The 15,325-nt window shown below is 47.7% G+C and overlaps 1 protein-coding gene across 5 annotated transcripts in view; it reads left to right on the top strand.

Moving 5' to 3' along the window:
• COBL (cordon-bleu WH2 repeat protein) overlaps nucleotides 1–15,325 on the top strand; it is a 261,854-nt gene that overhangs the window by 198,827 nt on the left and 47,702 nt on the right. For 3 of the 5 annotated variants that reach the window (XM_059170611.1, XM_059170613.1, XM_059170612.1), the window contains one exon: nucleotides 706–876. The exons of the other annotated variants lie outside the window; for them this stretch is intronic. In XM_059170611.1, the coding sequence (XP_059026594.1) occupies nucleotides 706–876 (171 nt within the window). The remainder of the gene's footprint in view (nucleotides 1–705; nucleotides 877–15,325) is intronic. 5 annotated transcript variants of the gene reach the window in all.

The raw sequence follows: 15,325 nt of genomic DNA on the forward strand, positions 1-15,325 counted from the left end.
CTAAAAAAAAAAAAAAAAAAAAAAAAAAAATACTAATCCCTAATAAGAACTTACACGTATAAAAGGAGTTCTTTCAATGCAACAGAGCTGCCGAGGGGCTTTTAAGAAGAATTTCAAGCCCGGCATTTGGGAGTAAGCGCCTGCCAGAAACACATCGTAAACAAGTAGGTTATTTCCAAACCAGCTTGAGGAGAGGACAGTATGTGCGTAAAGTGTTGCAGCATGAGCGAGGTGGGATTTGATGCTGAGGGACTTTGAATCTGGACCCCGGGTGTGGCAGGGTTTGTTGGCAGGTGTGTCTGAATCCAGTGTGTGGTGAGGCTGACTTTGATACCAGGGTGGTTGGATTCAGTGCCCTGAGGCTGAGTTTGGTGCCCAGTGAGCCTCAGTTTGGTACCAAGTGCGGCTGGATTTGATACCGGGTGTGGCTGAATTTCGTGGCAGGTGTGGTCGAATTTGATGCATGGTGAGGTTGACTTTGGTACTGAGCGCTATTCAATGTGGTGCCGAGTGTGGTCAGATCTGGCGCCGGGTGTGGCTGGATTCGGTGCCGGGTGTGGTTGGATTCGGTGCTGGGTGTGGTTGGATTTGGTGCCACGAGGTTATTTTTGATGCCTGGGTGAGTGATGGCCACGTGCCTTCCACGGGAGGGCAGAGAGTCTCTGGGTTTAACCTTCTGAAGTCACCCCCGTTGATTCCATGTAGGTGTTGGACGGCAGGTGCCACAAAAACCTCCCAGAGGCTCTGCTCGGGGGCCCCCCCAGTTAGTGCTCCCCCCACCCCCGCCCTACCCTCCTCCTGACACAGACATGGCGGAGCCTCTCAGCTTTCCCGAGGAGAGTGCTGGTTCCGAGGCCTCGGACATGAGACCCACACGTACGTGCCTCTTGTTCTTTCCCATACATGTCAACTTCCCATCTCTCTGCTCACCTGTGTCAGGGCTGGGTTTCCAGACTTTCCGTTGTTGCCTTGGGGTGTTTGTGACGTTCTGCTCCAGCCTTCCTTTCTAAATGCCCAAAGCGGTGTGTCCGATTTCACAGTGAATGCGCTCGGAATGCCTTGCAGGTGCTCGTAAAGAATGACTTAATGCATTAATCATTCACCCCGAGGTCAGACCCCTGCCGTAGTCGCACTGTGTGGGTGAAGACAGTCAGCTAGCAGCTGCTGTCTCTCAAGTTAGAACTCACCTCAGAACGTCTGCAGATAGCGAGAGCCTACTCAGCTCTTGTGGGAACTCAGCAATTATGGGATTTTGTCGGTGAGCTCACTCCGGCAAGCCGCGAGGGGGTACTTATGAATGAGGAACTTTGAATCGTAAGGTCAGCAACCAAGCAGTAGGAGTGCTATCCTGCAGAAAGGGAAACTGAGGCAGCAGAAAGGGAAACGGCTTGAGCTCCTTCTAGCAATAGCCAGAATTAAAGTCTCATTGTTTTCTACTTCTTGTCACACCCTGGCTCAGACCAGGCTGTCTTATTGTCTCCTGAGATTTCTTTCTGACCTCCAGAAATACTGTGCACAGCACTCCTGCTCCTGGGGAGTAATCATTTCGTATATTTAACCATATGTATTCTGATGGCACCATCGGCATGAGAAGTTCCTGATCACCCCTTTGAGGATGGCTCAGTGACACTTCACTGTAAAAGGACACAGTCCTGGACCATAGGACCTGTGAATCCTGGGGGGATCCAGTGTGGGAGGAGGGGCTGAGGGAAAAGAGCAAAGCTGAATGGCAGTTAGGGGATGGTGGCAAGACCAACAGATCGTGGAACCTACATGGGTGGGACATCTAGGCCTCGCACACTTGCCCACACCTGAACTGATGCTGACCTGCCGATCCCCACTTCCTCCTGGGCCGCCTTGCACTTGGGGGCACCGCCGGTGTGTGGCGTCGGCTGGGGAGACCAGCAGGTGAGATCTGGGAGGGCTGTTTCCAAAGGCCAGCATCAGGTTTGGGGAGGACAGCTTCCTCCTGCTTCCCTACAGTGCTGTGAAGTCATTTCCCACCCCTCCGTCGGAGAGAATGGAACCGGGCAACAGACAAAGGATGGGGCTCCCCATCTTCTTGCTTCATGGTCCCATCCCCCACCCTCCCTGGGTCCATGGCATTCTCCCCACACATTCATTTCCCCAGACACATGTCATCAGACTCCCCTTAGCCCTCTGGTCGTAACACCCTCCCCTTCTTGTTCCCAGGAACCAGTGAGGAAAAACAGGAGGAATGAGGGGAGGGGGCCCCCGTGAGGTATTAGAGCCAGGCCATGCCAGAGGGGGTGGGCCTCCACCAAGGGTCCCCCTCTTGCTGCTCCCACTTCCTGACTGCTCCTGCCCCAGAACTGAACTCCTCCAGCCCAGAGCTGCTCTCTCCCCCAATGCACAGAACTTTCCTGACCATTTTTGGCGGCACTGAAAACCAGGAACTCCTGCCCAACCAGGTAGAAAGCAACCTGCCTTCTTTGCCTCTGGACTTAAGAGCAGTGAAGGAAAACAAACCCTTTGTTGTCATCTGTCTTATTTTTTCACAAAATGTTGAAATCTGGGCATCCCTTCCACCTGTTGCAAGGGAGCTATGAGCTGTTGGCGCCCAACTGCTGGATGTGAATCTGGGGCCCTTGACTCCCCTTCCCGTCGGACTTGTGGCGATCCATAGCTGTGTGGAAGGAAGCTCCGTGGAGACATCTGTGTGGCAGCCGCACGCTCTCGCCCATCTCCTCCTGAGTTCGGGGTTAGGCCTGTGTTCCTTGTGTGAGAAATGCTGTGCTGCAGGGGGAGATGGGCCCTGGGTACCGGCGAGGGCTGGGTGGTCCACAAGGCATGTCATATGTGACATCTTGCTCAGTCCCCACCACAGCGTGGGGTGTAGGTTCTGTCACTGGGAGAAACTGAGTCAGAAGGACTCCACTGGCCCAGGGTCTCACTGCAGACTAGGGTTAGCAGGAATTCTCAATAGGGTATCTTGACCCTCCGTCTCTGCTCCATCTACCCACCCCCCCAAGTTTTCCCAACCATTCCAGAAACTCCCAGGGAACATCTTTGGCTTTGCACATTCTTTGTTACTTCTACAACAGGTGGTATAGTCCACTCAGGTTGTTAAAAACAGGAAACATGCATTTTGTTCCAGGCCGTGAGCCTGGAAGAGCTGACAGGGGCTGCTCTGTACACAGATGGAAAGAGATGCAAGAAGACATGAAATGGGTCGGACACGGCACCACCCTTCCCTCTGATGTCTCTCCAGAACTTTTGGTTCTGGCCATTCCCCCGCCCTGACCCTGACCCTGACCTCCGTAGGATCTTGGTTCAGCCCCCATTCTCATACTTTGCCGGTACAACCCCCTTCATTGGTGCCAACATTCCCTTCCACCGCCGGCCGTCCCCAGCTGACCGGAGAGCTGGCGGGGTGTCAGGCCCCGAGCCCAAGCGCAGATGCTTCATTTTCCATCTTTAGGCCAAACATGTTACCTATACTTGACATATGGCCGTGAAAACCACGTTCACCTACAACAAAGCCAAACGGAGAAGGCCAGGTTCAAGATCAGTGCCACATTTATAGTGACCCCCACAGTCTTTGTGAAACATTGAATGGTTTGTGGGCGGAATAGATGCAGGGACCATCTGCTAATATGTGTGTCTGACTGAGAAGACCCCTGTAGGCAGCCCGTGCCCCAGCTCCTCCTGGGTAGACCCAGCCTGGCCATCAGAAGGATGTGATCTCTGCGTGCTCTCTAACCACACACCCTGCCAGGGTCTCAGGAACCCTTCCTGCCATGCCTCCAGTCCAGACTCGGCCCCGTCCGGGTGTTTACTCTCTGCCCCCCACGCTGTATCACACACACCGGTTAAGCAACTTGGAGGCCTCGCCAGTCTTACTCATATCTGTTCCGTTGGCCAACAGGATGCCTGACACACAGCATAGCCTCAGTAGCAGAATACACCAGAATACGTGTTAAGTATCAGTTACAATGATACGCACTCCTCCGTTCAGCTTCATCGAACTGAGACGCGTTCCAGGCTAAAGAGCATCCAGCACTGGCTCAGCTCTGTCTACGGGATGCTCTCCACAGAGTCAGCCACAAACCCCATAGTGGTCGTACTCAAGAAAGACATGAGGATCTCAGTAACTCTCAGCATCCCAGTGTCCTCTTCTTTCTTTCTTGTTTCCTGCTCTGGCCTACCCACTAGGATGCCTTCAGTTGTGTGGCGGTGACTATGAGAGTGGCTCCCAGTGGTCCCCGCCTCCTGTGTTCACTCCCTTGTGTAATCCTCTCCCCGTGAACATGCACTGGATTTAGTGACGAACACCAATGAACAGAATATGGCAGAAGCCATGGGATGTCATTTGTCCCTTCTGAGATTGGGTTAAAAGATTGTGGCTCCCATCTTGGATTCCCTCTCTCCCTCGCTCACTCTGAGGAAAGCCAGCTGCTTTCAGAGAGCTGCTCTCTGGGGAGATCCACAAGGCAAAGAGCTAAGGGAGCCTCTAGCCACCAGCCAGTGAGGGACTGAGATTTTCAGCCCACTGAGCATGAGATCAAGTCCCGCCAACTCCCGCTGGAGTGAGCCTGGAAGCAGATGTTCCCTCAGCAAATTGCACAGTTGAGACCACAGCCCAGGGGAACCCTGGCTGCAGCCGTGTGAGAGACCTAGACTCAGAGGCAGCAGGCCCAGCCCACAGAAACTGTGACATAATTCACACTTACTGTCTTAAGCCTCTGCATCTTGAGGTAATGTGATCTGTAGCAACAGATCACCAGCACAAGCTGAATATAAGAGAAACCCCTCTCAAGCCCATCTCCACAGTTGGGGCACCCCTTATCTCCTGGAACTGGAGTCCCAAGTGAGACACACTTCAGCAAAACCTAACATAGTCACCAGGGACTGAGGCTTTTTTCAGTGTTTTCACTACATCATCTTGGGGGTCAACCCCCTCCTCAGGCTGGTACTAAGGGGGCTTTTCAGAGGAGGAAGAGAGACGATCTCTTCTAATGGTTGCATGTTGAACTTTCCGAGATGCCCCCCACCACAGTTTCTGTTCTGTGTCACTGACCACTGCCGGGTAATACACTGCCCCAGTGTCTGGTGAGAACGGAGTCCCCCAAGGTGATGGGAGCCCACCCCGACAGTTGGGGACAGGATCAACTTCCTCCGGCGTGTGGACGTCCCTGGCCAATGCCAGAGCTCTTGTGAACTGGAAATGTCTAGAGTCTAGGACGCGTGAACAGCCCATGGCATCCCCTACGATACTCGGATCACAACCCTGGGTTTAGTTGTGTTCTGGAGCTCGTCGGGCATGTTGTAAGTGGATACAGAGAGAGGACCATGAACCAGTGGGGAAGATGAAGTAGACAGAACACAGCCTTTTCCAAGTTAGCTGGGGGGCAGTGTGATGTGTGAGTTCCCAGAGCTTGTGGACTTGCTGTCACCCCCCCACACCAGGGCAGAAGTGGGACTCCTCTGCCCCGGGTCCCACTGTCAGCTCTTCCTGGCCTGTGAGAGTCTGAGGTGGTACCTGTGGGATGGCCTGTGGAGTCTGAGGTGGTGCATACTTATTGCACATGTAGGAGGAAAATGCCTGAACTGTGTCAGGTCTCAGAACCTTATGGCACAAAGTTCACCACGAGTATAATCATAGTGACAGTGGAATAGGGCTCCCCGGGTCTGTCTTGTGAACCCCATTTGTTTCATACGAATAAGCTTCCTACTAACCTTCCCACATCTAATCATGTTCTAGGCGCTTCGGGTGCATGGTTGAGCCAATATACTTGTGCACGTGGAGTTTTTATTCCCGGCAACTTTCTGATCAGCGTGCTTTCTGCTGACATTGGATTTCAGGGGTGCCTTCCTTGTGAATGAGCACGATGGACTCTGTGTCACTAGTTGCACTGAGCTGTGTGTTCCCAAGATCTGCAGAGCTGGTTTTGACTGTGCCTCTAACAAGTCACGCCTTACATATTTCCAGTGAGAAGACCCTGGAGATGTAAAGATCACTGCGTATAGAGTTCAAATTACAGATCCCTGGTGGCCTTTACATTTTACAATTAAACAGTTCAACGACTGTCCTTTTATTAGACAGTTTCCAGTGATGGGTTCCAATAAACCAGTCTTCCCTTGAATATACATTGCTGGGGTGATTCGCAAAGGAGTTTGAAGGCATTCAGGAAAAATGGGTCCCTGTCCTCTGATCTAACTGACCTGTCTGGTCACAGCACCAACTAACAACACCGTGGAGGTTTCTAGGTAGTTGGTTTTCAATCTGTGATTAAGTAGCCCGTACTGAAGAATTTTAAGGAAATTCTAAAATAAGGAAGTAAAAGGAGAGAAATTAGCTAGCCATTTTCAATTAGAAATGGTACTCTGAGGTTGCTTCATACAAAATTCATAATGATCATAATTCATATTTTAGGCGGAGTGACTCAGCAGGAGGACTGAGAATGTAGGAGTACGTTGGGCACAGCTCTGTGGTTTATGGCCAGTGGCTGTAATCAAATCCCCACACTCTGGGCCAGAGGCTTGCTACCAGCTCTGGCTCTGTGACCAGCCGTGAATTTGCTTGAGCACAGAGCAGAAAGCAGGAAAAGATAGGCGAGATTTTGCCGATGCCCCTCCATGGAGACCAGTCCTCTGTCGACAGTCACCCAACATTGGACTCTAAAATCCGAACCCAAATTAGACACTTTGCCTATCTCAAAACAAAGCAGTTAATCGTCAAGCTGGTGACACAAAGACAATTCTGGGAGTCTTGTTTGTAAGGAAGGCACCCTTGAAGCTTGGCCAGGTGTGTGGACTTCAGAGCGAGCCTAGGGAAGCACTCTTGCCCTGGTTTGGTGTTTGTTTGCCACTTTCCTTCCCGGGGCAGGAGAGCCGGCCGCGCAGCCGCTCCCGCTGCCATGGGAAAGGCGAGCGTCCAGGAAAACAGGAAGTGGGTAGTGAGCAAATAGAAGGAAACTGGTGATTGTGGGAGCAGAGCCTGTCCCTACTCAGAAGTGCATTGGAAAAAAAAAAAAAAAAAAGAACAGGATCTTGAGCCCGTTGTTATTGTACCTTGAAAACCATGAAATCCACCCAACAGAAGCTGAAGCCTGACCGCTACTTAGAAGCAAAGCAGTGAGAATCACGATAGGGCTAGGAGTAGCATTTTTAAAATTCCCCTGCACTTCTTCCCTTTGCCAATTATTTCCTAGCACTTTATTTACAAGCTGCCGTGTCCCTGACCCAAGACAGAACTGAAGAAGTTAGTGGTAAGTCAGTGCAACAGGTGCGGGCTGGACCCGGCTCACACCAGCTCCGGAGGACAGACTGCTGACATCTCGGGAACTTTGCAAGGCAATCGCTCAACAGGACTATTAGTAAAAAGTCAATTATGTAAGCTAAAAAGTAAAACAAAAAAATAGAGCAAATATTGAAAATCACTTCTCATGATTTTACGACATTACTATTTTGGGGTTTTTGAGGTTATATACTTTTGTGATTCAAGAACTTTGTGATAGTGAAACTATAATAGTGCTACCGTACATCCCTTTCCCAATGCTACATTCAGCGACTGGCGTCCATAGCAAGAAATCTGTCATAGAGGGTTAAGGGAGCTGAGGGTTATAGAGAATTTACAGCCGACAGGGGCGCCTGGGTGGTTCAGTCTTTTAAGCCTTCGACTCTTGATTTTGGCTCAGATCATGATCTCAGTGTTGTGGGTTTAAGCCCCACTTCACGCTGGGCACTCAGCTGAGTCTGCTTGTCCCTTTCCCTCAGCTCCTCCTCTCCCTCTTTCTCATAAATAAGTAAAATCTTCAAAATAAATAATTAGCTCCCACTGTTTAAAAAAAAAGAATTTACAGCAAAGAGTATCGCATATTTCATTATCACTTGTAAATGCTGTGCTATCCATGCTTTAGATCAGTAAAACTTTAGCCATCAGTCTATTGAGGGATCGGTCTATTTACCCCTTTTATTTTTTCCCAAGAGCTGGTTCCTAATCATTTACCAACCTCCCCCTGCAAAGGAAGAACAAATAGAAGTAGGGATGCCAGCAGCAGATTCATCTCTGGTTTTCATAAGCTGTTTGCCAAGCCCCGTACTGGCCCAAGAATTTCAGTGGGGGTCTTTGTCTCCTGAAACTTCAACTTGTAACATGAAGTCAGGTTAGGCAGGAAACCCCCCCCCCACTTTTTTTTTTACATCAACAGATCTGAGGACTTTTTTTCTGAATTCATCCAAATTTAAGTTCTCCGCAGAAGTAAGGAACAGACAGCTTGATTTTTCAGGATTGTTGTTAAATATCATTATTAGTTCAAGAGTGAATAGAATAGAAACAAAGCATTCGCTGGCCTACACTGGTCTTCTAGATTATTATTTTAGGATCTGTCTGAGATGGTGTGAATTCAGACACAGCCCTTCTTTATCTTAAGTCCTATCCCTTTAAGACCTTCACAGGCTTAAGCTACTTGCATGGAATGGCCCTTTTTCTCTGATGAGTCAGCCTCCCACTGAGAAGCCTCCTGAAAGAAGTTTTCTCCTGCAGAACAGTAGGTCTCAACACGCATATGTGGGTGCGTGAGGTCTTTCTCCAACTCTGCAAATCAATCTGTATTTTCTCAGTGGATGCCTGAGCCCTGCTCAGGAACGACATTATCAAGGCTGGGATGGATTGGTCTGCCATGGAGGGCGTCATGAAACAATATTACCGATTCTCCCCTGGAGCTCCAGGAGTAACTTGGACTTTCTGCCAAATAGTGACAAAAGGCTTTTGCCTACCAGCTGCCCGGCCTCTCTACCCACAAGGTCTAAGGTTGTAGCAAATCGGAATAATTGTATTTGACAGCCTAAGAGACAACAGTGGTTTCTGTGATGCTTATGATCTAGCTTTTCCTAGGGACAGAGCTGTGTCTGTTGGATCGGTAGACCGTTCTGTCAGCTGACATCCACAAAGGCTAGGAGGAACCAGAAGAAAAAAGAATCACACGAAGTGGCCGATACTTGACTTTCTACGCAGCGTTCAGTCTCCAGGGGCTGGAAGGGGAATGACGATGGCCATGTTTACTTTGCCAAAGTTTGTCTTCATATGTTGCCATTTATTTTCCCCACAGTTTATTGCTGTGCTTCATTCCCTACCCATGCCAAGCGCTTCTGACGGATGGCCCTTCCTGGAGCTCCGCACCTCTGACTTTCCCCGTGCCTCCGCTCTCCTGACTTCCGTTCTCCTGTTCTTCTACCTGTCAGCGTAAAAGGGCTCATTTGTACCCCTGCAGTCTACTTTCTCTAGAATTTACATATATGTGCATAAACAACAGAGATTGGGTGACTCCCTCTCGGGGGTAAAGCCTTTTCTGTGCAGATTCTAGGTTGAGGACCTTGACCTATCCGAAATGACCCTTTCACAGGTTCTTGGGTATGTTTCTGTTAAGGGTCTTGCTTTATTCTGATTCATTATTACATTAATACATTATTACTTTGTATTTTCTTTATTTGATACTCGGTTGCAGAATACCTTCTCCATTTAAAGTAGATTGACCACGAGTGACCATGTGGTCAATTTAGATACACCTGAAATATTCTGCCTACCTGGTGAAATTTAAGTGCCTAGAATACGTGAACTACACATATCATGTGTAGGAACTCACAACTCGTACACACACACACATACACACATGTACACACACATTCACACATACACATACATACATACATTCAGGGATACATAGGACCCAACTTTTTAAGTGTTTTTCAGATCTTCTCTTCCTGTGTTCTCTGCCATGTAGACAGTTTACAAAAAGAAAACAGAGGAAGGAGGTTGTGTCTCACTTCATCTGATAATTATCCATTCAGTCCTTCACCCCTATTTACTCAGCAAATGCTGAGAACTTGTTTGATACTGGGCACTGTGCCAACATTGGGGACTGTTATGTGCAGAACGCGTGGCCTCTGCCCTTGGATTTTACTTACCTGCAGCTCCCCACGCACATGAAAAGAAGTAATGATGATTCTGTTGGGTGAACCCTAGTCTGGAAGTTTGCCCAAGTGGTAAAGATGCTCTCGGGTATGACGACCATGTCCACATGGGCGTGCTGCCTCCCTTTCTGGAGCACGAGATCCCTTTCTCATCTTGGGAAAACCCAGCTCGTTATCGAGAACGAGTTACCTCGGCCGTCCTCCGACAGACAGAACAGGTGGAAGAAATCATGTTAAGGTTCAGGATTTATGAAGAATGACTTGCTTGCTTTGGTTAACTTTGGTCATTGTGCAGAGATGCAATCGAACGAGAGAGGTTTATCATGATTCTCTCCAGAAGATTTTTTTTAATGTTATTGCTCAAAGTAAGACAAAAATATCAGTGAGTGTTTTTTACTTGTATGTCTGTTGTCTGGTTGATCACAATAAAACTATTAGCGATGGTTAAGGTAGGAATTGTCACAGCTGACATTGGTATTAATAATTAAGAAATACAAGCTAGAGCTTGCAGAAATATATACCTAGAGTTGGATAGAACCAATCTAGTGCCATGTGTTGGTGGAAAAAAGCCCAGAAAGTTACAGAAATTACTCACAAGGAAAGAGAAAACAAGTTAGTGTCTTTTTGTCTTGTTTGTTTGTTGTGTGTGTGTGTGTGTATGTGTGTTTTCTTTTTTTGCATTGAAATAAAGAACTTTTGTCTGACAAGTAGCAATCACTTGACCTCAAATCATTAAGTGGAGGAAATCTAAACAAGAAAAGGTAATGTTTACCTCAGTGTCGGTGAGAGCATCAGGATTTATGACCCAGACATCAAGATTGTAGAAGATTGTGTATAATTACAACAATGAGCATTTGTGTGAGAAGCAGCTATTATGCTGAAGAAAAAAGGGCAGTTGAAAATCTTAAAGCAAAAAGGAGACCAGGGAGAGGTGATCTTACTCATACAATTATTGGTTATGAAAACAGAAGCTATGAAGAGACATATGTCAAACTCTACCAAAAACAAGAGGAGATCGATGTGTACGTGTGGATGCAGGGCACAAACTAGCATTAAACCAACTCACATGACAACTAGAATCAGCCATGAAGTTAGCCAAAGACATGCTTTTTTTTTTTTTAATTTTATCTCAGGACTCTTTTGCACTATGAGGGCCTGATACGCAGCTGGGGAAAATGCAGGGCAATTTGATGACCAGGATTTCGAAATCTACATGTGTCATGACACCGCACTAAGCAGCATTAGAATCTTCCAAGTATCCGATTAACTCAGCGAAACCGTTTTACTCCAGGCATTTGCATTTCAGAGAAGTTTTCCTTTCTGGTTCACCCCAGAACCCATCCCTTCTGGGGGTTTTCATGCTCCATAGAAGTCAGCGGGAGAACTGTGTCTTTGGTCCATAGCTGACACATGCTATCAAGAGTGACAGTAAAAGGGGCACTTGGGTGGCTCAAGTGGGTTAAAGCCTCTGCTTTCGGCTTGGGTCGTGATCACAGGGTCCTGGGATCGAGCCCCGCTTCTAGCTCTCTGCTCAGCGGGGAGTCTGCTTCCTCCTCTCTCTTTCTCTGTCTGCCTCTCTGCCTGCTTGTGATCTCTGTCTCTGTCAAATAAATAGATAAAATTTTTTTTTTAATTAAAAAGAGTGACAGTAAAAGAAAACAAATTTGAGGCCATTCACATTTTCTAAGCAGAGACACAGATGCAGCCAACCTGGCGGCTGGCTCATGTGCCCGCTGGATGACAGAGGAACCCCTCGAGTGTATGAGTTCTGTAGCAAGCGCTAAGGTAAAAGCGCTAAGGAAAATTAGCTCTGTGCTATCTTTCAACTAGAACTGGCATAAATTCTTCTATTTTTATCAGAGACAATAGCATAAATTCTTCCATTTCCATCAGAGCATATCAGCAATGGGTAGTAGAATATGCTGTCATTCCATGCAGTCCTACTTATGAAAATTCTAAAATAATTTAGTTGTTGATAAATGCTCCTGGTTCTGCAGATGAAGCAGTTTGGGAAAATCTTCACACAGTTGACTCACAGGCCTTTTATTGTGGCTCCCGTTAGGATCCCTCACACGTTGCACCTGCGCGGTGGAGCTCCCGGACTGCCCGGCCATCACTTGCTACTATGTATTCGAAACTTCCTTACCTGAGGGAATCTGATTTGAAACATGTCCACATGTGAACATGTCCACGTGTGGACTAAGGTTTCCTTTCACAAAACACACTTTTCTGTAAAAGAAACAGGACTGCCTCTTCGGAACGGGTGAGAGGAGGTGAGGGCCCTGCACTCAGGTATGGAAGGCGTCTCGAGTCAGCCAACTCTCCACCATGCAAGCGCTAATCCGCTCATGGCGCACTTCTGCCCCCGCCCCAGTAGCGTGTGTGCACGCGTGCACGTGTTTTAACTACTTCATCACTCATACCCAAGGAATGCGAAGCAGGAGGAAAACTCAAAATTGTTTTGGCCCTTATTAGTCACCATGGTAAAACAACAACAACCAAACTTCGAACGCTTCAGTGAAGATGAAGATTCCAGTCTTAAGAGAAATGCGTCTTGGAGCTCTCTGTGGCTTATTTGTGGTGTATTATGTTGTTCCCATGCTTCGTTTGTTACCAATACAAACACCGAACTCGTAACCCTTCTACCAAAAGCTCTCTTCCCTGGAAACTGCGAGATTAAATTCATCATCACTTTCTGTGTTTATTTTGCCCTTCAAGACTCTCTATAACCTTTCTCTTTCTTTCTTAAGAAAATAATAAATTTTTATTACCGAGGGTGACACTGTGTAAATGTCAGAAGGTTGAATCTTCCCAACTCTTTCTGTAAAGAAAAAAATGAAAAGAGATGAAAGATTCTGAGATTATTTAGACCGGCTATGTTGTTTCCAGGGCAATAAATGTGCTGCCCAGCCTTTAGGGAGTAAAGTGAGGGGGAGGGGAATAGACAAACATATCGTCTAACTCAGAACAAAGTGGCCAGCGTGCATCACCCTTTTTCCTTTGGCTTGTTAAGAATGAGCATTGATGAGAAAACGTATCTTTCCATGCTTTGAGTGAATTAGAACTGGTAAATGAGGAACTTAAGGACTTCTGGAATAGCACAAATTCTAAATTAAGAGGAGAAAATGGACAGCAGGTGGCCATGTCTGGCTTATAGACGTGCCCCCTTGGCTGAGTGGAGTTGCCAGTATTAAGTTAGATTTGCCCCCCAAGTTCTGATGCCTCTGGAATGTGTAAAGAGCCTTCCTTCTGTGCAATCTCCCCTTCTTTCAAGGCTGGGAGCTCACCCCACACCACACACGCCACCCTCCGCACGGCCCCACCGCCTTGGGGAGCCTTTGACTTATCATTAGTCTGGGGCTTCTGTTTGACCACAAGAGAATGGAAGGGAATGTGCTTGTGTCTTGCAATCAGGCTCCAGACTCTACAAGGACCAAGGTGGAGAGACAAAGCACAAACCTATAGAGTAGCCATTTCAAGAAAAATGAGAGATCCATTCTTGGGGGGAGTGAAGACCATTTGTACCTCTGGCCTGTTTCTTTTCTCTCATTGACATTTCTGCCTAACCCCTGCGGGGTTGGCTTTGCACCCCTGTCTCAGTCACGTTTCTCTGCCCCATCTTCTGTCCTGCAGGCAAGCCTCAGGTCATTGCCTACAGGCACAGACAGGGTTGACAGAGCCAGCTGGGGAAGGTGGTGGAAGGCAGCATCTGCCTCTGAAGAGTGCCAGCTCCTTTCCTGTCCCTCTCATTGCTGTTGTCCCATGAATAAGGACAGAGTGGTACCAGGACCAGGGTGTGCTGAGGGTGAGGGGCTGCCAAGTCAGTGACAGGGTATGTGGGAAGACTCAGTCCATTAAGTTTGGTGAATATAAGGGAACAGTAAATGGTTTTAGATTGAGAATCTTAATCTCTAGTAGTGAAATGGTGAGTCTCCACTGAATACGTCAAATAGAGGAAGAAAATTGATGAGATTTTGTTGTTTTTATGGGTTTTTTAGCGGTTTTACCAACATATAATTGGCACACCCTCACAGACTTGTGTACACTGGTGAAACCATTGACACAATCAAGATAGTAAACATCCAGCACCGCCCCCCTCCTCCAGCTTCCCCGTGCCCTCTGTAGTTGTTGTATTTAATCTGTACGTGTGTGCGTGCGCACACACAATTGGAACATCAGACACTTAACTATACAGATAACCTAATGACAGTTCTGTGAATTAATGGGAAAAGAAACTCACAAAATGTAATTTTTAATAGTCAAAATTATAAGTCAATTGAAAAGCAAAGCTCTACGGTAATTAATTAGGTAATTGTTAAAATGTAGAATAGCAAGTGTTCGAACTGGCGGTGTCTGTCATAGGGTTGGCTACGTATTGATCTGATGGGAGGGAAAACTAGTCACAACACTTTTAGTCAAAGCAGTAGTTGGAATGAGTTATCTGGAAATGTCAGTACACGCACTCTTTGCACACACGAGCCACTGAACTGTTTCTCCTCTATCCAGATTTTCAGGAGGAAACAAAAAGCTTGTTCTTCAATGTGTAATTTTCTCCTGCTAAAGAGGCATGAGTATGTGAGTGAAGCCGCACCCCGGGTGAATTCAGCCCCGAGGAGCCCAGCTGCGAATCTCAGGGGAGGTGTGGGAGCCGCTGGCTGCATCAGGGATCAGCCGCCTGCTGACCTCAGCCCTCTCCCCTGGGTTAGCAAGCAGCCAAGGGGAGGTGGGGGGAAGGGGGGGGCCTACTGGTGGGGGTGGAGCTTCCAGGGTCACCAGTGTCTGTCCCTGCCTACTTCAACCACCAGGGGGAGACCTGATTATCCTATGGTTGGACGGTGGTGGTGAAATGGAAACAAAGTTACAGGTAACAATCATCAGGGCTTTAAGTTTATCTTAAATTGTAGAGCTGGCTTCAGGGACCCTGTCGTCAGTTTTCCTCATAAAAGACAGTGTGGGACACAGCAGTAGCTCCGCATTTTAGACACGCACCGACCCCGCTCTGTGCCCCATCCCCCACTTGGCCTCACCTCCATCCCTCACAGAGGGTCCCTGACCCCATAGGCATGTCAATTTGAGTCCCTCCTCTAGTCAAATTGAAGCAATAAAGTAATTCAAGTCCTCGTTTTTAAAAAATATATATATAGGGGCGTCTGGGTGGCTCAGTGGGTTAAGCGTCTGCCTTTGACTCAGGTCATGATGGCAGGTCCTGGGATTCAGTCCCACATCAGGCTCCTTGCTTAGCGGGAGTCTGCTTCTCCCTCTGCTTGTGCTGTGTCTCTCTCAAATAAATAAGATCTTAAAAAAAAAAAAAGTGAATGTCGCATTATCAAATAATACCTAAGCAAAATGTTGAATTTTCTCCTTCATATGCTCACCCTTTATCTTAGGA

This window comes from Mustela lutreola, chromosome 4 (genome assembly GCF_030435805.1).
Source record: "Mustela lutreola isolate mMusLut2 chromosome 4, mMusLut2.pri, whole genome shotgun sequence".
Taxonomy (NCBI): Eukaryota; Metazoa; Chordata; class Mammalia; order Carnivora; family Mustelidae; genus Mustela; species Mustela lutreola.